The 25,445-nt window shown below is 43.6% G+C and overlaps 1 protein-coding gene across 1 annotated transcript in view; it reads right to left on the reverse strand.

Annotated features, from left to right (window-relative positions):
• LOC133344887 (acid-sensing ion channel 3-like) overlaps positions 1-13,562 on the reverse strand; it is a 36,592-nt gene extending 23,030 nt beyond the window's left edge. The window contains exon 1 of the mRNA XM_061555188.1: positions 12,466-13,562. Within this exon, the coding sequence (XP_061411172.1) occupies positions 12,466-13,218 (753 nt within the window). The 5' untranslated portion in view covers positions 13,219-13,562. The remainder of the gene's footprint in view (positions 1-12,465) is intronic.
• Positions 13,563-25,445: the final 11,883 nt, after the last annotated feature.

Consider the following 25,445-nt stretch of genomic DNA (forward strand, 5'->3'; position numbering starts at 1 on the left):
AATGTGGTGATTTAATTTAATTTATTTACATTTTATTTATTTCTATATATGTGACTTTACCAAAAAAAAACAATGAGTATAATTTCTGCAGTCACGAAAGCTTCAATTCTAGATCAGCTATAAATCTATTTTCCCCCAGATGTCCAGTAGGGGCGGGTCAGAACGTTACAACAACAAACAATACAAAAACACGATAGCAGTGCAAAGTATAGGAAAGCTAAGCAAATCACTAAAAATCATATACAAATAAAAAGCAAATTTCTTTTAAAGGGGGAGTCAGACAAAGTGGCACACCTGCGCTAACGTTTATTGTGCTTAGGTGTTACAGCCCGCATCGAGGATGGAATATTTCATAGTATTTAGACAAAACGAGCAGACAGCACATGATGTCCTATTAAACACGAACCCCAGTCACGTGCTCCACTCTGTGAAAACACAGAATGCAGCCCCCCATCCCCATCCCATTTCGGATATAAGTAAAACACACAATGAAGTCACTGTTCGCTGCCTCTCAAATGTATTTACATGAAGCAATACGTTGTAGTGCACGGTAACAAATACGAAGAGTAATATTTCAATGGAATTTAATTAATTCTTGTGGCAGCTCTTCATCCATCCTTGGAGGTTGCCCCCCCCCCCCGCGCGCTGGTTAAGGCGGATGCTTTCAATTTAACTCGCAAGCATCAAGTCATATTAGTCTCTACATTCGTGATCATTGCCAAAAAAAGAGAATGATGAATTGCAGGTGAGGAGATCGAATCTGTGTTTTCCCTTCTTGCGTTCGCCATTTGCAAAACCCTTTCAGTGAACACCGCTGTAGCATTACGGGGAGCCTTGAGTTGGTGTTGATTAAGACACACACACACCCGTAGGTCTTCTTTGGGAAAAAGAAATTGACGCGCAAAAAATAAACCATGCAGATAGAAACTTTAGAGATAAGCCCTTTTTCTTTCTTGACATATTACACCGCTGACATAAAGGAGCCGTTAAACTTTAATGACTTCTCTGCTTAGTTTTTGACGTTTAGCGACCGAATCGTTGTGTGTGCGTCCCTATTAATCTGTATGTGTACGCGTTGGTGCGTGTGACTGTGTAAGTGAGTACATGACCCTGTGGGGAGCTGTTTTGCAGCAGTTAGCGCACTCCGCAATGAACATGGCAACGACTGGACTTAAATTCATCATCAATCCGTTCATGGAAACTGGTAACAGAACTTGTTCTGGGCCTCCCCTAGGTCGACTTAGCCTTAAATGAGTACCTGGTGTGGTGTGCAAACATCAGCTCTTTGGAGACAAATGCGGCCATGCTGGCCACAACACTCCCTTGTGCATCATCCCGGACTTAACAGGTGCCGCTAACAGCCCAGTCCATAAGACTACACAGGGCATCTTTGTCTTGTATGAGCCTATGTCACTGTGTGTAAGCACGTGTTCGTATGTACCACTTGTGTAGTTATCTGAAATACGACTTTTACCACCTGGAACCCCAACAGTGAGAGCAATGAGAGAATTGTAAAACACAGCATGGCTACAGAATAAAAACATAAATCCAATTACTTTTTGGCTATGATACAAAGGGTTGAGTTGAGATGGGATGGGGGGGGGGTGGATGAAAATATGGCAATTTAAGTTTCAGAAAATAACTATCTTAAAATAAAAAAATGAACCAAAAATACGTCTGCCACACAAGCACACAGCGAGCGCAGGCCGTTGTCTGCTTGTCAGCATTCCTTATGTTTAATACAGGATGAATCCCAAGGCGACAGACACACAATTACTTAAGCGTGTGTGCGTGAACACAGGAGAGAGAAAAAAAAGGAACACGATTATTACAAACATTACGTATGACAGCAGACAGCTCCTCGGCGGGCTGGACTGCAATGCCTGTCTCAGTGATTTTGGGGCTATAGAAATTAAATAAATATGGATTAGTGCGACGGCTTGTCTGCGTTATTGAGCAGTGTGGCCTGGAGGTGCAACAAATATTTATTCATAACAGTTGTGATATTGATTAGGCTTTAATGGTATTTATAAGTGCACAGCTACAAGCACAAACCATACAACTCAACATCTCTCGTGCCCCCATAATTTCAAGATGCACCCTAATTTCATGATAGTAGAGGGGAGTGGGATTCGTAATTAAGGAATATTTTTCACCTCAGCAGAACAAAGGCAGCTATAAATCACAGAAAGGAATATAATGATGACAGTAATTAAAATAATATGCTACCAGGCAGGATGCTGCCGCGGTGTTATGGTTGTCGCACTGGACTTGCAATCCGGAGGTCGTCGGTTCGATCTCCCGGGACGGAAGTTGAAACAATGATGCTGCGCATTTCTGAAATCCTTCCCCCCCAACCCCTGATGCCTCTGTCTACCCAGCAGTGTGAATGGAGTCAGTAGATTGGCAGGACACGTGTGGTGGGGGTAAAGTGTGGTATTTCCATCTCTTTCAAAAAGTCTAGCCAGTATGGAAGAGGAGGCCAAATTCCATTTATAGCGCCGTCTATCGAAGGTCCTTCCGTCGGCAGTGTCGTAAGCAAGAGATTGCAGCAATGCACCCTTACTGTATATATTTATTCGTGCTACCAAGCAGCACATGCTTCATGAATAGAAGACAAGACAGTAGCTTGAAGGGAACTGAATGATTAAAGAGTAGACAATGTGAATTAAAACAAAATAAGCAATATGGCATAGAAAAAAATAACCAGTTAAAAAGAGTACTTTGGTAGGAGCCTCCACATCCTGAGCTCTAGAGATCACGTGTTGGCATTCAGCTTTGCCTCCAGGATGAGTTGAGCCAAACTTGAATGTAAAGCAAGGAATCCATTGGCTGCACGAGGGCAGATCGCCAGGCATCACCCAACACATTAATGGAGTTAACCCTCACTCGGGCAATTTGCAGGTGTAATGCAAAAAGAAAAAATTAAATGTAAAAAAAAATAGATATATTGCCACAAAGGAGTGGCCTGTGGAGTGTGCGACAGCGTGCCGTCTAACGCGGTGAAAATTTGAGCGCAAACACGCAGGCCGCGAAACAAAACCTCAGGAGCTACCCAATCGCACGCCAACACATTTGCGAATTTCAATTTAACAGGCTTGGACATAAACACAACGTCGTGGCTGAAAGGGTTAATGGAGTAGAAAAATCCTTCCATACACAAGCGTGGAAATGAGCACTGCTGTTTGTGAGTCTGCCTATTCCACTGGGTGAGCTCACATGTGTGCGGAATGTTAAGCAGAGCAGAGAACGTGGCCCATTCTCAGGGAGGCTGCCTGGCCGCCATGGTGTTGCTTGGCGAGCGGTTGTGAAATTCAGAGTGAGTTCACTGCAACCATGCAGAATGCCCTGGAACCCTGGGGCTCCTCAAGGCAGTATCTGCAGGAGTCCAAGCAAACACGAACAGAGGCATCTCAGAACTCTTGGAAAATGCTGAATAAATATGCAAGCACATGCAACTTTTGACAGCACCAGCAGTGCAGTTGCTGCAACTCTGACTCGGATTTTTTTTCGTTTTAATGCACGCACGCGACTGAGTAATCATTCCGACATTTCTGTCATGTCCACAGCAGCCAGGAGATTTGTGCCCTACCCGAGCCCCTCCTTTTTCTCCTCCTTACAGTCCCCTCCACATTTGTGTCCCCTGAATTGTCCTGACTGGGTAGGTTTGGCTCCGGGTGCAGCGTGCAATATTCAGTCTGCAGCCTTCGTGCAGGTGGGTGTGGTTAGAGAATAGAAAGCAAGGAGTGGAAGCCGGTTGGGACAGGGGATATGGATGGTTGGGGGTAGGGCTGTTGGAGGTGAGTTGGAGCGGCTCGCGTTGCATGAAAAATGCATTCCAGAATTTGAAATGTGCAGCTGGTACAAAAAGGGTTTATTAATTGCACGTTAGCTTGACTCTGCATGGACCTAAGCGAGCACATTTAATTTAACGGAAATCAATCACTCGCGAATGCCACGTAGCCTCATTTGGACCTAACTGCCTTTGGATTGATTGAATTTAGATATTCCTGCAGATTTTCTTTACAACTGTAATAACGCTGGTAAATTATTCCTTTATATATATAAGTCCCGCAGACCAACATTTTTTATTTTGCTAATCAATGATGAATTGCTCCATGTGAATCTGAGTTGCAAATTAAGTTCCTCGTAATGCTGAATTAGCATTGCCAGCAAATTTTACTGGAATACACAATGAAGGTCACACTCTCTCTCCCCGCTGATAGCAATGCAGTGGATTCGTTTTGTTTCATTTATCAACTCCTTATGTAATACATCACGACAATCTACCGCAGATTTTGTTCATAATTGTTTCACTTTGGCGCTTGCCTTACTAATTTCCCAGCTGCAGGAATGTTATTAGTCTTAATTGGGAATACGTCACGTGACCAAGTGCAGCTGAAAAGAAGCATGAATTCAAAAATAATAATTAAAAAATCGATGCTCCAACCAACGCCATCAGCGCGTGAACCCTAAATCAGAAAGCAATTTCTGCTTGAGCATTAATAATGGGGACGCTATTACTCATAATCAGATTAACAGATAAGCAGTAGGCACGGCATAGCCCTGAACACATTAAGCAAGCTGCTGTTAAGTCGTGAATATATTTTATTACGTTGCTTTTTCCTACAGTGCATTATTAAACTTTCCTTCTATAATTGAAAAATGCTACGAATCTACATATTGTAAAAAAATATACAATACACAGCATTTATGTTATGGAATGTAATTTAGAATTAAACCAAGGGCAAAAAGTATGCACTTTAACAGTGTGGTACCAAAATAATAAATAAAGGAGCCTATGTAATGAACACAGTTTGTGCGAATGTGTCCTTCGGTGTACAATGTGCGGCTGTTGTGATGGTAATTCTAATGCTGAGATGGTGTCGTGAGACATGCATCTCCCTGGGGATCCATCATCCATAGTCCGGCTTCCCACGGGATATTTTATTCATAATAGTCCATGGAGGTGGTCTGTACGCAACCAAATAATCTTTTATACAAACCTTTATAAAACAAACAACTTTTCAAACGTACACTACGATTCCGCATTTCTAACTCCTTCTGTGACAAGAATTTCAAATGCATATCTGCTATTGTATGAGGCCAACTTTCAAATGTTCCATGGATTTATTTCCATGGGTTTATTTCTACCTAACCTGCTCCCATGAAGTTCGATTCAAGTTAATGACTTTTAATGTTCTTATCCATCTGACACATATTGTCTGTGTAAGAATCGATTAGATTAGATTTACAGTGGTAAAAGGTTTCCCTGTAAAAAGTACACAGTCACGTATTTAACATTTTGCTCAGACCATCGAGAAGGGTTTATTGAAATGGGTTTGTTTCATGAAGATTGGCATTTCACAGTTGTGGAGGTGAATGCCCTTTTGAATACTAAAAAAATGCCACAAAGCCCTTGGAGATTTACAGAATTTCTGGAAAGAAGCTATGGTCAGCAGGCGGATGTAATAGAACACCCATGTTGTGGTTTCTGCAATGTTGAATGCAAGGTACTTCTGGGCACAACTGAGAACCATAAAGGGAGGTGATTAGTCGCCATATTCTGGCACCAAGGGCCGCTAAGAGAAGGGATTGAAGAGAGGTTTGAAGGAAAACATTTTCTCGAACACAAAGCGACAAATTGCATCCGACAGTTTGATGGAGCAAGCGGGAGACCAGCTGTGCCCACCTAAAGGCGACGGCTGTGTACGAGCGGATTTCACAAGGAAAACGCGTGCAGTGTCGCAGGTATTTTTGCTCCACACGCTGGCGAGGCTCTGGCTGGATTGTGAAGCGTGTAGTGAATGGCCTTCACAAGAGCGCTTGTATCGATTGGGCAGGTTTTTTTTTACAATTAATCTTTGTGAAGAGCAATGTATCGTGACGAGAATCGTTGTACGTGCAGTGTAAGGGCCATCGCAGTCAGTGCAAGATTGTCTATTTGTCAGTGGCCAAATGAACATTTCTGTTAGTTGCTGACACACGACGTCATCTATTCCGTCAAACGCACCGGGGGTAAAAAAAACAGATTGGTGAAATTGGAAAAGAAACGTAATCGCACGCCGCGCCTGAAACAGACTTATCAATGCCTTGATAACATTTGGCATCTTCAAAAAAAGAAAGTTAATCATCGAAATCATAAAATAAAAACTAAACTGCAATTTTGTGACAACAGAGTAATGGATCAGCAGCACAGCATGGCCTGCGCCCTGATGGAAGGAATAAAAATGGAGTGTTTTATCCAATTCCACCCCCCCCCCTCTTCATAGCACTAGGCCCCTCCAGTCTGTGGACCATGGTTCAATTCGTTATACTGAGCTGGATTATAGGCAAAGTGCAGTGAAAATTTACCATAATTGCATTTGTGAGGTGTGCAGTGTTCATTCTCTTCATTCAATTCGGGACGAATATGTTCGCAAAGAAATGTGTTTTATTTTATTTAATCAACAATGACAAACATTAATTATCAGACATGACCAGCGCATGACTCATGACTATGATGACACAAAATTAACTTGTCTGAATGAAGACACAGACACATATAATTTAGTAGCTTTATTAGAGACAGCGGTGCACTGAAGATTGACTAAAATGCCAATTGCTTGCTATACTTTACCGAGTTCAACTGAGAGACTGGCCTGACAACAATAATAATGGACTACATTTTACCAATTCTAGATTTGAAGCTTTCGTGACTGCAAGGATTCATACTGTTAGTTCTTTCGGTAAAGTCACGTAGGTCCCACCTGATGACGGAGACTTGTGTTGCCTCCGAAACGTCGTGATTTTATTGTTTTATTTTAATTTTTTTTAATTTCATTTTTTAACCTACGTGACTTTACCGAAAGAACTAAGAGTATACATTTTACCACTTTAGTCGACTTAACTAAGAGAATGACTAAATGCCATCCACAGACTGCAGACTTAAGACTACTCACCTAAATAGAACAACTCTGATTAATATTGACGCTGGTGGCTCGTTGCTTGCCCGTGCAGTGGACAGCGTCCCTCAGCGTTCATTCCTGGGAACGACATCACGGCCCCTTGTCGGCTCCGACAACAAAGAAGCGTGGCTCCCTCTTGTGGGGGAGGGAAGTGTGAATGTCGCTATTCGGCTGAAGTGCCCCTCCGTCTCAACGTGAACCGTTTCTGACCAAATCACCCAGAATCCACCCGATCTCGTCACACCTCGGAAGCTAAGCAGATTTAAGACTGGATAATGATTGCATGGGCCACTGCCGGGCTTGACGAGGTTTATCATTTTTCGATTTAAAGCTTTCGTGACTGCAGGGATTCATCTTCTGGGTTCTTTCGGTAAAGTCACGTAAAAGGAAAATAAGAATATTTAATGTTTTATTATTATTATTTTATTATTTTCCTTCTACGTGACTTTACCGAAAGAACCAAGAAGAGGTTTATCATTGTTAGGGGCTGCAGTCCCGTCGTGGCGGGCAGCAGATGGCAGTGCAGCAAAATGCATTGATGACGGGCGCTTGTGTTGCGCCTGAAACGTCGTGAGTTTTTATTTTATTTTTTCACCTACGTGACTTTACCGAAAGAACCAAAGAGAATGCTACACAATAGTTTACTTTAACGCATCTACGTCCATATCGCTCCCCGTCTTTATCAACCTGCACGAACCAACGTGGTGAAGTATGGTCATATAACCTCCACGATGTGCATGGCATGGGAAGGCCCTTGTCCAGTAGTTGATTATCAAGAGGGAGGCGCATGTGAGTGTACAACGTGAGCCGCCACACTGCTCCGCCCATGGTGACCGTCTCATGTGAACCTATAAACTTCGAGTAGCCTTCTGCGGTAAGGGGCAGCTGAGCTGTGATGGATGAACTCTGAACTGGACATCACAATGTGATATACAATTTTCATTTCTAGATTTACATCGACATTGTTTAGCAGGTTTATGCAAATGTGCAACATAAAAATATTAATTTTAATACATAATTTGTGTTCTAGCAACTGTTACTCATTTAAAAAATAAATTACGAATAATGCATTATCTTGGAATAATGTTTGTCGATTTTTTTTTTCTGCTTCATACTGTGTACATGTACAATTTGTATTAAAGAAGGGAAGCTTAAGTGCTCGGGAAAAGCCATTATTTGGTCCTGTAATTGCATTGCCTACCTTGTTGAATAACACAAAGAAATAAGGAGCTCTCCACACAGAGGTAATTAAAGTATTACATAAGCAGTGGGTGTAATACATGTTGTATGCAGTCATAAATTAGACGTATGGAAAATCGATTTACTGGACTAAAATCGGACAAATTTAGGTATGTAAATTTTTTTCATAAGTAGAGAAGATTCAATTCGGTTAATGTAAAAATGTATATAATATCCCACAAACATGTTTTTACATATATACAGTAGATGTGTGGCATCATGTCAGACAAGGAGTGATCACATCATTAATTCTCAGTTTCTCGAGTCTGCAAGAACACACTTTACAAGCTATTTGTTTTCGGTTGTTTGAGAGTGAGGCCATTAACAAACACTGATTGAGGGTGATAGGCACTTTAAAGGATTTGTACCCATAGTCTATGCGATCATCATTCCCGATTGCTAATGACCACTGCCTCCAACAAATGCAAAGATCCCCCGTATAGCCTTAACAAAGTGTTGAGGCAAGTGCTGTTAGCGAGCACATATTAAGCCAGTCACTGCACACGAGGGGGGGGGGGGGTGGCCAGCACCAGGCCCGGCCGCCTTTGTCTCCCCAGCAGCGATGTTTACACACCGCACCAGGTATTAATTTGAGGCCGAGTCGACCTAGGGGGAGACCTAGGACCGGTTTAGATAATCGTCGCTGGTGTTGGCCGTGAGTGTGAATCAAACTCGGGACGCCGGGTTGGTAGCGCAGCGCGCTAACTGCTAGACTACCGCTCCCCACCCCACGACCTCCAACACACACACACACGTGCACATCGTACACAGACAATTACACGTGGTACAAAAGGCACATGCACACATATGCATGTGGAAAACACACACACATATGTATTCGTGCATCAGTAACGTGGCAACACAATTATTAACGCATATGCATATTAAGATTTGTGGGGGGAAAATGTATTAACTGATACTGCTATTTAATCATATACAAGGCCATGGCTTTGGTTGCTATGTAAACAATGGCTGGATACAATTATCTCTACTTAATGTATGCAAATTAAATACATTTTGAGAAATTAAACTTGTGCTTTCTAAAGAGCAGCCTTTCAATTCAGATACAGCACACTTGGCTGCAGAATAAACATATCAAAATCAGCATGTCTTTGCATATCTTGTGCCAGTTAAAGTCTACAAATTACACAAGTGGGACAGATGTGTTTAACTTCAGTAATACAATTTTCTAGGTTTACATTTTAAAATGCATACTTACAGTGCAAAATATTTTGGAGATTTAGAGCAGAAAATGCATCATGAATAGATAATCAGCAAATCTAAATCAGTGATTTAGAGAAAATGTAATTACTTGGAATTGCACTTGCAGATTTATGTTCCCAAAGTCAGCACTGCAACCCTTAATTGTCCATAATTATCCCGAGTAAATTATTTTGTGACTTAATATAAATTATGTAAACCATGAGATATTCTGCATTTCACTCGAAACATCATAAACCATCAACCGTGACACAAGCCAAATTTGCTATACGGTAATCACCAATACGTTGCAGTGACTCTTTAATCATTTAAATAGTATCAACTAACATAAAAAGCAACGTAAAAAATCCATCGAATTGCATTCAAGAACCATTAAGTTCGTGTGCAACTACACAGTTTTCTGTAACCTTGGCAAGGAAATCAACTTATTGTTGCAATTGTGATTGAAATGCGAAGTATTAAAGCAAGAAAACAGGTTGTTTTTTTGTATGGCAGAAATAGTGATGGGATTAAACAATAGAGAGATGTTGAAACGTGTGTGGGCTTCGGCAGAACACGCCGCTAGAAGTGGCGATGGCCATTTATAAAGACGAATGGAATGTGCCCCAAAAGTGCAAGATGGATTGCCACATTGTAGGACCATGACAGATGGTGGCGGCTTAGGGACGTTCTTCATCCAGCAGTGGATTGATGATGGCTGCTGCTGACGATAAAGATATAGGACAGTGTCAGGGATTCATGTGTATTAATATTTGTTGGGACCAACTTAACCAATCCAGAGGTCGACGGTTCAATTCATTTTCCTGGCACCACAGTTGAAAAAATGTGGCAAGTATTTTAAATCGCCCCTTCTCTGCCCACCCACGTATAAGCAGGCATAATACAGTCAGTGGATGGGTGCGTCAAGTTTAGTGGGGTAAAGTGTGGGTGTTCACACCTCTTCCAAGAAGTCTGGCCATCATGGAAAAGTAGAACAAAATAACCACTCATCTTCTTGGTTCTTTCGGTAAAGTCACGTAGAATGGAAATAATAAAATAAAATAACACATAAAAATATTAATTTTATTATAAAAATATTTATTTTATAATGTTTTATTTTATTATTTTATTATTTCCATTCTACGTGACTTTACCGAAAGAACCAAGAAGATGAATCCCTGCAGTCACGAAAGCTTTAAATCGAAAAATAACCACTATTCATAATATAGGTTACATGGGTTTTTGTTAAATCTCCCTAGAATGGAAGCCCTTTCACCATCAGTGTTGTGAGCAAGACATTGTAAGGCAAACTTGACAAACTAAACTAGCCCCTGTTCACTTTTAATGTAAACAAATATTGCCTACCCTTCAACACCTCCTCCTCCAACCCACCATCCACGCTAGTATTTCATCAGAGGCTTCAGGGAAAGATCGAGGCGTAAAAAAAACACGAACAGAATGGCACCGAGCTCTCCAAATTATTGTTGGGTGTGAAAACGTTGACACGGCCTTGATTAAGGAAGAGAAAAAATATATACTTTTGCAACTGCAGCTTCAGAAACATGAAGCTCCCCACCCCCCTAAACGGCTTCACAATAATTACAGCTGCCGAGAGCTAGCGCTTTAATTTCAATAGTCAGTACATCTCTCCCCACTCCACTGGCACAACTGTGATAATAATGCACCCGCGCGCTCACAGCTGACTGACTCAAGTCAGCCCTTCCTGTAGTTCCCGGTAGACAAATGAAATGCCGCTAATTCTCGCTCAGGAGCAAAAAATAATGGCAAGTGGTGGCGCATTCCTCAATTTACTTACGCGCACAGCAAATAAAAGCATCCACGTTGTATTGACACACCGCCAAGTCAATTAAAATGGTACGTTTCACTCTCATTTTGTACTGGGATTTCACATTTATTGTTGCTACAAACACATTGCTGCTGTTCTTAATAGCTATGCGTGGGACAACCCAAAAAATTACGTCGTAAAATTCACGGCATATCTTCATGAAAGAGACCCTGGTAATTCATCTTCTTGGTTCTTTCGGTAAAGTCACGTAGAATGGAAATAATAAATTAATAAAAATAAAACAAAATGAAATAATTCTCACGACGTTTCGGCCACAACGCAAGCAGCCGTCCTCAGGTGAAGAACAGGTCTGAGGACGGCTGCTTGCGTTGTGGCCGAAACGTCGTGAGAATTATTTTATTATGTTTTATTTTTATAATTTTATTATTTCCATTCTACGTGACTTTACCGAAAGAACCAAGAAGATGAATCCCTGCAGTCACGAAAGCTTTAAATCGAAATTTACCCTGGTAATTGTCAATGCACTTTTGTGAAGCAACAAGTTCTCCGAACAGGCCACGTGCACTATGGGGGAGGCTACTGCCACATCGCAAGGTCATTTGTGCTCTATCAAATACGCATTTAGTTTTCGTAGATATTTGTTATTGTTAGCTTTCTACAAAATTTATGTTGTTACCTCTGTTACGGTTCACTTGTTTTAATTTAACCAAACTCAATTAAAATGTGGCATTAAGCATTCACGGTTTAACTGAACAAAGCAGTAAAATTGTGGGCCACGAAAGGCAGTAAAATAGCTCAATGTTTCAACTTAATGTGCAATGAAATTCTTCAATACAACAGGATTGGCTTATTTTATTAAGGAAATCCATTTGTTCTCTTATGCATCCACTGATTGAATGAGGTTAGACTTGTCAGAAAAAAAAAAACATTGAACTATTTAAAGGCCATTTTGGAGCTAATTTGCACTGCCAAGGACCTATATAAAATAGAGTTTAAACCTTTAAGTTTATGGAATAATCAAAAACTGTCATTTCAAACCATACCCCCAACCCACCACGATACACTCACGACTGGTTAGAAGATGAAAAAAACCCTAAAATTGTATTATTCTGCTTTCATTGAAAAGGAGCACAATTAATATATTTAACAATTAAAAAAACCACAACAAAACCTCGACAACTGACTGCCTAACGGTACGTGCGGCCGAGACGCCAATCCACCTGCGAGTAACCCCATGGTCCCCGAATGGTTTGGCTCAGAACCGGCACTCACTGTGACAAAGTCGACATGCTTGCATTCGGCGGCTCGATATCGGCACTGCAGCAGCATGTCCTCCATGCGGTGGCCAGCCCTCGCATACAGCTCCAACATGTTGAACGTCCTCCCGGGGCCCGGCCTCCGCGCGTCCGCCGTGGACACCCCGGGCAGCCCAAGCGACGCGCCCAGGCTCGGACGCTGGCCGTCCAGATCGGCCCCGGCCACTTCGGCTTCAATGACGCCCTCGGGCAGACCCAGGAGCTCGGCGGTCCAAAACAGGTCGTTGTACGTGAGCGCCGAGCGGCGGAGGGTGTTGAAGTTGCAAATGGTGACCGCCGGGAAGATCACGTTGGGGTTGGAGGTCTCATCCAGCGAGGTGATGCGCGGGTACCGGAGGTAGTAAGCGACGCGGTCGACGCACTGCAGCAGCAGCAGGGCGATGGAGGCGATCACGGCGAGGGCCCAGAGGGTGCGGCGTGCGGTCAGCCCGCTCCGCTCGCCCGGCACGAACACGTGCGACACGCCGTGCAGCGTGGTCCCGCCGGCAAAGTCTGACAACGAGCGGCCGCCGCCGCTTGTCGCGGCCGGGGGCGCTGAAGGTGCCGGCGGGGAGTCCATCTCCCGTTCGAATCTTCCATCACCCCTACGCTGCTGCTGCCGCTGCCGGCGCCGCCGCCGTTCCCTCTCCAGGTCGCGTCCCTTTGCGGGCGACTCGGCTGCCCTCTCTTCGAACGGCAGAGGCATGCTGCAGATTATGCTGATTGGCATTTTTTTTTTAAGAAAAGGTTTGCGTATTTTGTTGTTGGCAGAAAACGTGCTTTTGTCGTCATTGGTATTTTACGGCAATGGCAGTGTTGTGGCAGCCACAGTTCAGTTGTTCTCGAGCCCAAGAATGCAGCATTTCTGTGAGTTTATCGCAACTTGTAATGTTCCAAGAAAAGAATTGTCAAGACTTCAGCAGAGGGAAAATAAATAACATTTCGTGGGTCCTAAACTTTTAAAAAACTCTTTTAACAACCGCTCAACAAAAACAATCTTAATCTCTGATTCTCAGTGAGCCATTTAATGTTACTTCATGGATTTAGAAGGCAGCCTGCAGCCGCGCTGCTCATAATCACACAATAAAGTGATCAGTGCGTTTGACTAAAGCCACCCTTATAGGTAAAAAAGGGGTGGTTTGTACGCACGTGACGCAACAGCGCCGACGACAGTGGTCCCGTAGAGCGGGGACCGGTGTTTAACGAGAACCTGGATAAATATTGCTCCGACAAAGTGCTGATGCTGACCGCAGGGGACCCACAGCGGTCAAGCCCTCTCTCGGTGGGCCACTTAAAGGCACGCCGGTGAGGGCCAGCCGTAATCTTTCCATGCCAAGAACAGCCTTGCACACTTTGCCAAGGAGAGACGTGTGCGCACGGGATCCTCAAGACGGTACAACTAAAACTGATGAGCACGAGATTTTTGTACCACGGCTACCGATATGAGGGGGTGGGGGTGTTTCGAGAGTCGTAATTAGGATGATAAAGTGGCGCTGCAACTTGTTTTCATATAAGTGCTGAGTGGTAAGCACAGGAGCAAGATGCATTTCTGAAATAAACGTTGGCCTCGGAGTTATGTTGTGTCACAAGGGAGGAGATAATCACCTTGGGATCCGGTGGATGACTCAAAAGGGGACATAACCTTTGGCAGAACAGAAATTCTCATTTTGTGAGGCTGTTATTGAGTGGGGTTATTTTGTAATGGAGATGTTATCTTTTTAACGCGTACCCAATATAGATAAAAATGCTTACAAGGGAAAAATAATGCTTCAATGAACCCGCTCCTTTACTGCAAGAAGTTTTTAATAAATTGCGTAAACAGTAAATATACTCTGCCTATTTGCCTCATTGTTTATACAGGCCCGGCATGTTCTTTGTCAGATTGTCAAAACATGAGATACTGGTGGAATTGAAGATTTCACAGAGGATGGATATATGTTTTAGAAGAAAATCAACCCTCTGGTTACTTTGGAACGAAGCTCATGAATGCCTTCAGATAATCACGAAGAGCACCTGGACGTTTGACTTCAAATGACAGGGAGACATTTGAAGTTGGCAATAACTAACGTGTGTGTGTGAGTGTGTTTAAAACATTGTTTATTCAAAGCCTTGTCATGCAATCAATAGCTAGACAACGTAAGAATGCGTGACATTCTGTGGGAATGGAAGAGGGCGTCGAAAAGGGCGGTGCGACGAAATCAACTCGAAGGAGGAGTTCGTTATGCGTCTCGGCGTGGCGCGTTGCGCGCAGCGGCCATGCGGCTGGGAGACTTGTGAAGAGAAAGAGAGAGGGAAAGACGTCCTCAATCGATTGCTTTTCACCGCCCGGTGCGGTTTTTGATAAAACCACGCGGCTATCTCGCCGACCGCTTAAATTATTAAAAGCACCTTCTTTTCCTCGAGCTGTAGCTAGGCATTATTTTAAAATACTGTCACAATGCATACGTGTGTTTGTAGTGTGGAGCGGCTGTGCAATGGTTAGTGCGCTGCGCTACAAATCCGGCGACCCGAGTTCGATTCCCGCTCACGGCCAACACCAGTGATGATTATCTGAATGGGTCCTGCGCCTCCCCTAGGTCGACTCAACCTCAAATGACATAGTCACTCGGGAGACAAATGCGGCCGGGCGTTGTGTTGGCCGCCCACCCACTTACGTGCCGTTTCGGCCTTCATAGGTGCTCGCTAACAGCACTCGCCCCAACAGTCTGTCAAGGCTATACGGGGGATCTTTGTCTTTGAATGAGCGTGCTGCGGAACGAACAACAATACAAATGTTGAGCACACAGCACGAAAATCCTTGCCTGGCTGCATGTTGTCTTGCTCGCTCCCTTGTGCCATCAAGTCTCGAGAATCACTCAGCAGGACAGCAGACCAGGATCACCACAGGCTATGTCGACGGCTGGTCATTAACGCAAGCAAAGCTTTCTGCCTTACGTGGGTGGACTCTTGTTTAAGTGGACCACGGGGGAGCCGTTATCGTCCGCCCGGCTGTAATTACAACGGCTCCCAGCTGCCTTGAAGGGCGTACGCACATCGAGCGGAAAACCGCTGACACCATCGCTCACGGAGGCAGTTTATGCAAAATGACATTACAAACACGCCTGTCAATTTCGATGAAACCTCTGTTCTGTTTTACCAAACGATCAAAAATAGTTTTCAATCGAATGGATAAAAAAATAATGAGAAACTCGCACCAATATTGTACAGGCCCTGCGCCAAGGAAATAGTGCCCTCAAGGGCTCTCGAAGTGGCGGTGTGAGACATGTGGCATAATCGCCAAACCTCGGTTTGCATGGTGTAATAGTTATATGTCGGCTGAGTTGATAGCTCTCTGCATAATGCCTACCTAGGGCTTTCTCCGAGAAGGCTTCTTCATTTCCCAAAAGCTCAACCCTGAGATACAGCCATCATTATGAAAACAAGCTCCCTTTTGCAAATGCAATTATTTCCTGAGGGTGGACCCCTCCAATACCCACAACCCCACGATTCTTGCAGCAGATGAATGAAAGACCTCGACAAGCTTGGCTCACTGCCCTGACAAAAGCCAGCCCTATGAATGGCAACCGTGAGTGAGACTCAAGCCAAACAAACACTACCACCTTATCAGTGTCCACAATTGTCTTATCAAGTTACCTATGCCTCACTTAATAAATCCGAATGAACGGGGAAACGTCTGTGAGTTCTGCTACATGGAGCCTGCAAAGCTACCAAACACTACATTGTCAAACGGACGCCATTCATCATGTACCATCAACCGCATTAGAACATCAACAAGCCGATATGTACATCACCTTCATGAATGGAAAATTAAAGACAAGCCACGGTGTGATTTTGGCTATACAACAAAGTATAGACCGTATAGTAAACCACGGTCGTCTGCGCTCTTTCAAATGAGGAGGAAAAGCAGAACTCCCTCCTGAAGCCCTCTCTTGGCTCGCAGACCTCGATATTGGCATTTAGCGCCTGAATTGCCATTTTACGCAAGAATAGAGTGGTACACACTGTGTTTGATACAGCTGTCGTGGCTGTGACGGTTCCACCTGAAGACGGAAGCTTGTGTTGCCTCCGAAACGTCGTGATTTTTATTTTATTTTACTTTTATTAATTTTAATGTTTTACCTACATGGCGACTTTACTGAAAAAACCTAAGAATAAGTGGTAGGGTGGTTAGAATGTCAGAACCGCTGAGCTGGCGCCATTCAGAACCTGGGTTGGAATCAAGGCAGCCACCTGTGAATACACCAGCTTCTCGAGAGTAGTTAGTTGATGATCTCAACCTTATGAACAATGAATTCTGCAAAAAAATATTCACGTTAAATTTGGTTATGGACTTAAATTGGTTCTGAACTTAATCTGGCTGAAAATTCCAAATATTGGTTGAACTGTCATAGACGAAGATTACTCTCTGTAGCAGAGTGGGTGCAAAGTGCTGCCCCCTCGACTGTGTGGAATAGTGATCACTCGAAGAGATATCAGAGGTAGTTCTGTGATATCTGCTTCCATCGGTTGTTCTGTACTACAAGGAGTTGCACTGCACTGTGAGAGATGCGATCGATGTATTGTTTCGTGACGTGAAGCCGGCAGCGCAATGGGGATACAATTGGGGAAAACGAAGACGTGAAAACAGGGCACGAATTGCACTTCAATGTACACGTTGCATCGTGCACCTTGAATGCACTCGCATTGGACCAGAACGAGACCAATGCCTCGTTTCCACGGCCAGCCCATGTCACTCACTTAGTTCAACCTTTCCCCAGCCATGTTAAAAGGTGTACATTGAAAGATTGTAAAAAAAAACACTCTAACATAGAAGAGTCGACTCTAACCCATACATGTTAACTTTACTCTTTGGTTCTTTCGGTAAAGTCACGTAGAAAATAAAAACAAATAATAGAATACGACGTTTCGGTTGCAACACAAGCAACCATCATCAGGTAGGAATGAATGATAAAACACAGACACGGGAACAGCATAGGCAGACACACATGCAGAGAGAGACACACCAAGACACACCGAGCGAGACACACACCAAGACGAACAGAAGGACAACGAATCTGTGCCGAGGCCTTAAATAGAGAGAGGGGGGAGGAGCCGGGGCAAAGAGAGGACTGGGGAGGCGGACAGACGAGGGGACCAGCTGACGCACGAGGGGACAAGGAGGGAGCAGCGTAGAATTCCGGACCACAGTGGCCGGAGGAAAGACAATGGTTTAGAGCAAGAAAATCGAAAGTTTGACAAAGCAAATTTCGTAAAATTAAGAAGTGTAATGCAATGCAACACAGAGGGCCGCTGAACACACAGTTAACGCATAGCCTGGTTGATTAACGTTCTTCCAAAGATTGCTAAATTAGTAGTAAAGTGTGATAAAACACAGACACGGAAACAGCATAGGCAGACCCACAAGCAGAAAGAGACACAACACAAAGACACACCGAGCGAAAAATAGGAAGTTTGATAACAAATTTAGCTAAATTAGAGAGTGTAATGTAATGCAACGCAGAGAGTAGGCGAACACACAGTTAACGCAATAGCCTGGTTGATGGACGTTCTCCCAAAGATTGCTAAATTAGAAGTAAAGTGTGAGTTGTGAGTAAACCCTCCCCGTAGAGGTGGTTCAAACTAAATTGGAAGCTTTCGTGACTGCAGGAATTACTCTTCGGTTCTTTCGGTAAAGTCATGTAGAAAATAAAATTGTTAACTTTACTTTTTAAAAAACTCTTCACTTTTTGAGACCGCTCATCGACCACCACCTCCCAGCCGCAAACAAGTGGAGAAAGGGCGGAGGTAGATTAGGTTAAGGGGGGGGATGGAACTGGAGCGAATCCAAGCCCATGGAGCATCATTGTTAACAGAGTGTAGGGAAATGAGTGTTATTCCTGAGCCACTCTTGGGCCATTTCTGGGCCAGTTTCGACCAAATTATAATGTTCGTGGAAATGAGGAATATTTCCCATGGGAAGCTGCACAGATTTCAGTGCTGCCACCTGCTGGAATAAGCTCCGATTCCACCATTGGCATCATGAGAATTTAGCCATTGTTTATCATCATGTACATTTATTCACGTAATTTATCTGCACACATCACCTGAGTTTGAAAAAACTCAACCTGGAGTTTGTAGTTACCAAAGCCGAAATCAGGAGCTGTCGATATAAGGACCACTATCGTGAAACATATGTTTGATTTGAAGAGCGATGAATAACAGTCATTGCCAAAAATGTCACCTATTATATGTTTTTCTATGAGGGTAGTGTTATTGACGAGTTTTTTTTGCTATTTGTGCTTTTGCACTACTGCCGATGCAGTATCATCAAATCATGTGTTAAGATGTTTTAAGGTAGTCAGTCGATGGACTACTCATTATCACGACTGGGAAATATTGTATCCAGACGTTTGTCCGTCTGTCCAGCCAAGGCCCGTCACATGTTTTCACGAAAATGGAAAGACCCCAAAACAAATTGCTACAAGACTTACCGAGCAGATTTTTTTTCTCGCACCTCCGATTAGCATGGTTGGCTACGTATGGTCGGAAAGAAGTTCAACGTGCATACAACTTACTGGTACCAATGACCTCATCTGTACTTGTTTCATTTTATGCGAAATGTATCACACAATAATTCCAAAAAAAATTTATTAACCGCAAAAAAATGCACGTTCTGTTGGGTGCCAGTACAATTATCGAGCTCGTTGTAGACCTCGTGTTTCCATGTTTTCTTTTATGTGTCCTATCAAATCCCTCAATAATGTGAGTCCCCTTTAATAGACTGGTTTGCCAGCTTGTTCTTTTGTGCTATGACTGGGCACGGAGCTGCAATTGCTGGAACAGTTTCACAGCAGGTGAACATAAGGAAAATTGAGAAAACCGGATAATCTAAGTGTAGTATTCCCCCAACAGCATAACTCCTGGATTGGAGACATAATTTCACGTTGTAAAATTAAATTGGAACCACACACAGAGGCTCAATCTGCCAATACATTATAGACACGTCAGTGCCGCAAAGTGCACTATTAACTTAATACATGCACTCACACGAACGTGCATGTGCACACACAATGATAAAGGTATTCTGTGTAGCTTACACAGGCTGTTAGGCAAAGTGCTCTTAGCGAGAACCTATAAAGGTCAGCAAAGATTGATTTGGCCAGAAACATGCCCGGCCACAGTTGTCTCCGCAGTGGCGATGTTCCACACTGCACGAGTTACTCATTTGAGGCTTGGTCAACACAGAGAAGTCTCAGGACCAGTTCAGAGAATTTGTCACTGATATTAACAATGAGCGAAAATCGAAGTTGGGTCACTAGGTTTGTAATGCAGTGCACTAACCACTGCAAAAAAAGACAAAGATCCCCCGTATAGCCTTATCAGACTGTTGGGGTAAGTGCTGTTAGCGAGCACCTATGAAGGCCGGCACGGCACACGAGGGGGTGGGTGGCCAGCACCACACCCAGCTGCCTTTGTCTCCCCAGTGACGATGTTTACACTCCGCACTGAGTACTCATTTGAGGCTGAGTCAATATAGAGGAGGCCCAGGACCGGTTCAGGTAATCGTCACTGGTGTTGGTCGTGAGCAGGAATCGAATTCGGGTCGCCAGACTCGTAGCGCAGCACGCTAACCACTGCACCACCTCTCCCACACGCACACACACACACATGTTTAGCTTGTTGGTCTGGGTGATCTTTTGGTGATCTTTGTTTTCTAGGTCTTCGATTCATTAAAATCAGAAGATGAATGGGACTTTGCGTGACTCTAAGACCTCAGCTCCTGACCTATGTTCTAATGAAACAACATCGAGGACAGCAGTGGCATCTGTAAACATAAAGGAACAAATGAACACGAACCTATTTCAATGCTCACACTCAAAAAACACAAAAGCTCAACAAATGTGCGCTTAGTAGATATGTTTGACAAAATGTAGCTTTTACCAATTCGTCATAATCAAGATCGTCATAATCTGTTTTGACAAGAGGAGATAAATAAATAAAATTTACACTTTTATTCACACAAAGAACCGCTTGGTATCAATTTTCATAGACGATACATTTTTGAACTCGCAATGGTGAAAAGATTTGTCCTTGCCATGTCGCCATTGTATGGCAGCAATCCACCGCACTTCCTGCACGTGGAAAGATATGTCAGGTGGGCAACAGCACCTTTGTAATAATAGCGGTTGTACTGCAAGCAATTTACATCATCAATGTAGAACAAACTGCCACCAAGTGACAGCTCCAGCCTTGAATTTCAAGAGATTAATAGCAATTATGTCCCCCCCCCCCCCCCCCCCGTGTGCCAATCAAACCCTGTCAAGATACCAGCACTCTCACTCACACTTTCCTTGAAAATGCTCCCAGTGGAACGTGACAAAAAGTGCATTTCGCATGCACGTGGCAGTTATCACACCTCAGTTGTTGTCTGTCGTAGCTTGAGAACGTGCGAAATCACAGCTATCGTGCAGACCTCCGTGTACGTTTGCAGAGTCCCACTTTTCAGCTATGGGAAGAAATGAGTCTAACTGCTTTAAAGGAGAGCACAAAAGAGTGGTGTCCCTGGAATTTTCAGAGAAGCAAATACCACGAGGATATTTGAACTATTTCTGCACTGCCTGTACCGTCACAATGGCAGCCTGTGGAAAATGAACGTAAGAATTCCAATTATATACCCAGGAAAGTTTTACTGAATTTCAAGATGTTTTTCTGGATGTTTAGTCATTGGCATTGAGAAAATGTAATCATTCGAGACGGTAACACTCATTACTGGTCTTTCCTCGTAATTCGTCCAAGTACTAACCGGCTTAAATTCTACTTATCTTTCAAGCTCTGACGAAAGAGTTTGGAGCATTTGGCGTGATTTGGTTGTGGACAAAATGAGTACAATTAATTTTTAAAAAAGACAATACAAGGTAGTATACCAATTAGAACAAACGAGGGTGTCACATATTTTGATCTTAGAAGCCTCGGGAGCCAACAGGCAATTTGCAACACAGCTGCACACTCAGTGGTGAGACGGTAAAGTACTACCACTAAATCATGCTGGAAAAAAGTACCCCCCCCCCCCTACGCAAAGGACCGTAATTTTCTCATTGATCATTCTTGCACAGCAATTTCCTGCCCAAGTGATGTATTACCTCGAAGGTGGCCAGTGTGGCATCCTCTTGGCTTATCACCCTATCATCTGTGGTCGCCTGAATGCAGGAAACTGAATGGACTCACAGAACCACATAGGATGCATCATGCAGGTAATCTTGGTCCAGCAAAAAAAAACCCATCTGCAGCCCAACAATGGGATTATCCTTTCAAGTTAAGAAGTCATTTTGAGCAACGCTGTTATTGCCAAGACACCTCACCATTGTTTATGTATGCTCGACCTAGTTTTTTGAAAGATCAACACTCAGTTGCAAAGGTCCGTATTTCTCCATCTGGATTTTGGTCTGTGCCTGGTCACCAACCTCTGGGTGTCACTTTAATGTCTGTCCTGATAACTTTCCCTCCTCCACCATACACAAATATCCCACCCATTACAGTCTCATTTTCCTGATTACATCTACATCACTTACGTGTCATATTCCATTCTGAATTTACAAGATACCTACCTTTTTTTAAAATATTTAATTATACCTGATGATGATTGCTTGTGTTGCAATCGAAACGTCGTATGCTATTATTTAATTTATTATTTTATCTTTATACGTGACTTTACCGAAAAAACCAAAGAATAATACCTACCCTATTTAGTAATTTAAATTCTAACGTCCTGTGCATACACCTACACTCTTATGTGAGAATATTATTTTCGAGTTGCTTTGTTAAAGTCCAGCTCTGGACCTCTAGAGTAATATGGTTATTGCTCCTTGCTTAACCCCTATCTCTAAACATTCAAGTTGTCATCTTACGCCTCCAAAGCGGCTTAAATAGTCCAACAAAATCCATGTGTCAGAAAGTGCCCCGCACAAATATGTTTCACTGTGACCACTTTATCCTTTAAATAATAGTGGCATATTTTCCCATTTACTCTGCCAAGATAATCTTTGTCACGTAGCAGTCAAAGTAACATTTTTAATTCTCAGAGCGGAAATGTAATTGGAAAACTAAATGTTATATCGTGGTCTTTTGGTGCAGTATTTGGTGACTTAACTCACCACTTGAAGGCCCAGTTGAACCATGGGTGACTGAAAACTGAAATAGAAGCCAGGGTCTCAGTGGTGAAAGCAGAGCGATTTGACCTTTGAACTACCCATAGTAAGACGGAACCTTTTTTTCTCTCCAAATGTTATTTTAATTTGTGCACATGACATGACCAAACCAACCAACTCTTTCGTAGCAAATCTGATAGATTTGACCTGAATAGTTTTTACACCGTTTATCATCTCTACTTCCTTTAAAACATACCCAGGAGGGTGAGGGGGGAATGTGAGGGCTCGAGTGTTAGGATATATTTAGGAATATTTTCCTGCGTCTCCGAGTTTTGTTTATCTATTATTTCTATTTTCCGTGTCACCGGTAAAATGTGGGGAGGGGCACAGGGGTGTTCAAAGGAATTGTATTTTAAATTAATTATCATAATTATAAGTAAGCTGAGGGTTAGAAGGCCTGTGAGTTGTATGCGCAGAAGCTCTCACCAACCGTTCACTCACACCTGCAAGACATCACCCAACTCTTACAAATTACTCTCACGCAAGCTTTGGTCTCGTACGCTACTAGTTCTGTTGCACGGCGACTGTGAATGAGCAACAATGCTTTAATCCAGGGGTGGGGAACGTCCGGCCCGCGGGCTGTATAAGGCCCGTGAAATCATTTGGGTCTGGCCTTGCCAAAGGCAACCGCAGGCAGGACTCGAAATTCAATAAATCTAGGAGCAAATCTGGAAAAGCAGTTGCGAGTAGCAGCAACATCATCAATACCAGCTAACGTCACACGCCTCGCCAAAGAGAAGCAGTTCCAGCCATCGCATTAGGGGCGAGTTAATTAAATGTTGGACCAAATATAAACAGGCACATTTTTAAGTTCATAATTTTGTATGGCCCGCGAATGATGTTATAAATATCCAAATGGCTCTTGGCAGAAAAAAGGTTTCCCCACCCCTGAGTTTAACCCACCGCATGGCAACGAAGGCTCTGCCGCCAAAGCCGTGGGGTGTTTTGTTTGTACTGCTCTCAGAGTGTGACAACACACGCGAACCAACGAACGCGCGCGCGACTCGGACTCCACCGCGCGTGTCAAGCACGGCCACGTGGTCTCGGGGCCACGTGGTCTCGGGGCCACGGGGCCACGTGGTCTCGGGGCCACGGGGCCACGTGGTCTCGGGGCCACGGGGCCACGTGGTCTCGGGGCCACGGGGCCACGTGGTCTCGGGGCCACGTGGTCTGGGGGCCACGGGGTCACGTGGTCTCGGGGCCACGGGGCCATGTGGTCTCGCGCCGAGCGCACGCGGTCTCTGGTTCACAGGCGAGCCGACAAGCGAGTGGGCGCAGTGATCTTCAGAGTCAGGGAGTCAATAATCGTAACAACCTACGGCTCCGGAGCCGCATGCGGCTCTTTACGGGCTGCTTCTTGACGATGAGTACGTATGTACTCAGATGCATTGCGGCTCTTGAAATACTGAATTTTGTACCGAATTGGAAAGAAATGGCTCTTCTTGTTATTTTGGTTGCCGACCCCTGGCCTAGAGCAACGTCCTGCGAGCCAGGGGGGGGGGGGGCAGGCGGGCATGTCTGCGAATGACAAGGCAGCTTGAGGGATGCGTTTATAAGGAAGTGTGAATGCACCAGGGGATAGCTTGGGCGATGTGCACCACTAGTCATGCTGCTAGAGGTCGGCAAGTCGTGTTCGTTGGCTGGAAATTCCTAATTTCGTGCAGTTTGACATTGCCCTTCAAGCTAACCTTATTATTGGCTATAAACACTTTGCTTAATTAGCTTTGTTGCTCAGTCGAGTCGCTTAATATTGAAGATGGGGGTGCACTGAGAGAGAAAGAAATCGTTGTAATGCAGCAGGCGTTGAACGTGTTTGTGTTTTTTGTGAAGATGGCTAACTTTTCTATTTAGGTTTTTAGCCATCTTATGACCACCGTACATTCCCCAATTACGGCCACGTTGGAGGTGGAGTGCTGGCACAACAGCACAATGCGCCATGCACCTGATGACTCGAGTTTGATTCCTGGTCCTGGGTCATGCCTTCGACAACTCGCATTTAACAGCATGATGCGGTATGGTCAAACAAACTCCACGACCAAAATGGCATTCGGAATGCCTTCATCCAGCAGTGGACTAAAAATGAGCTGTAAGGTCCATATTTAAAAAGTTAGATCCTTGCAACAAACCCTTTATCACTGAAAAAAGCACTAAGTTCATATCATAACCGTAGACCATTGTCCAATTTACATTATAATCAGTAATGTGATATTTTTTAATCATAAGTAAAATACCAGCTTTGTGGATTATGCAAAGTAGGGTTTTTTGCTGACATTCTACGTACCTTAAAAAAAAGTTTCACTAATCTTTTAATAGAAAAGTCTGTTGGTGGACTTATATAGTGCTTAAAATTGAACTAGATAAACGTGCATTGATAATTGTGTTTTTGCATGAATGTTTGAGAAATGTCTTGGTTTAAATATACATCAGCGGAGGCTGGTACAAGTACAGTAGTTTCATGCTGACATATGATCATATACAAATGTACATAATGATTAAATAAACTGTCATCGTTCACAGTACTTTGTCAATCCATTGCTGGATGGAGGCCTCCCTGTGCCTTTTAGTCATGAGTATCGTTTGACAAACTTCGCTACGCAGGTCATGACCGACTGGTGAAGGAGGGTGGATAACCAGGATCAGCTCAGCCATCACTTGCCACTGACCTTAACCATGGCCAGGAATTAAACTCAGGTGGCTGGGATCATGGAACAGTGTTCCAACCACTGCCCGCCAAAACATTGCCATATATAAGTACCTATTTTAAAAATAAATA

The sequence above is a fragment of the Lethenteron reissneri genome, chromosome 20, assembly GCF_015708825.2.
Source record: "Lethenteron reissneri isolate LAM-NWPU_2019-01 chromosome 20, ASM1570882v1, whole genome shotgun sequence".
Lineage (NCBI taxonomy): Eukaryota > Metazoa > Chordata > Hyperoartia > Petromyzontiformes > Petromyzontidae > Lethenteron > Lethenteron reissneri.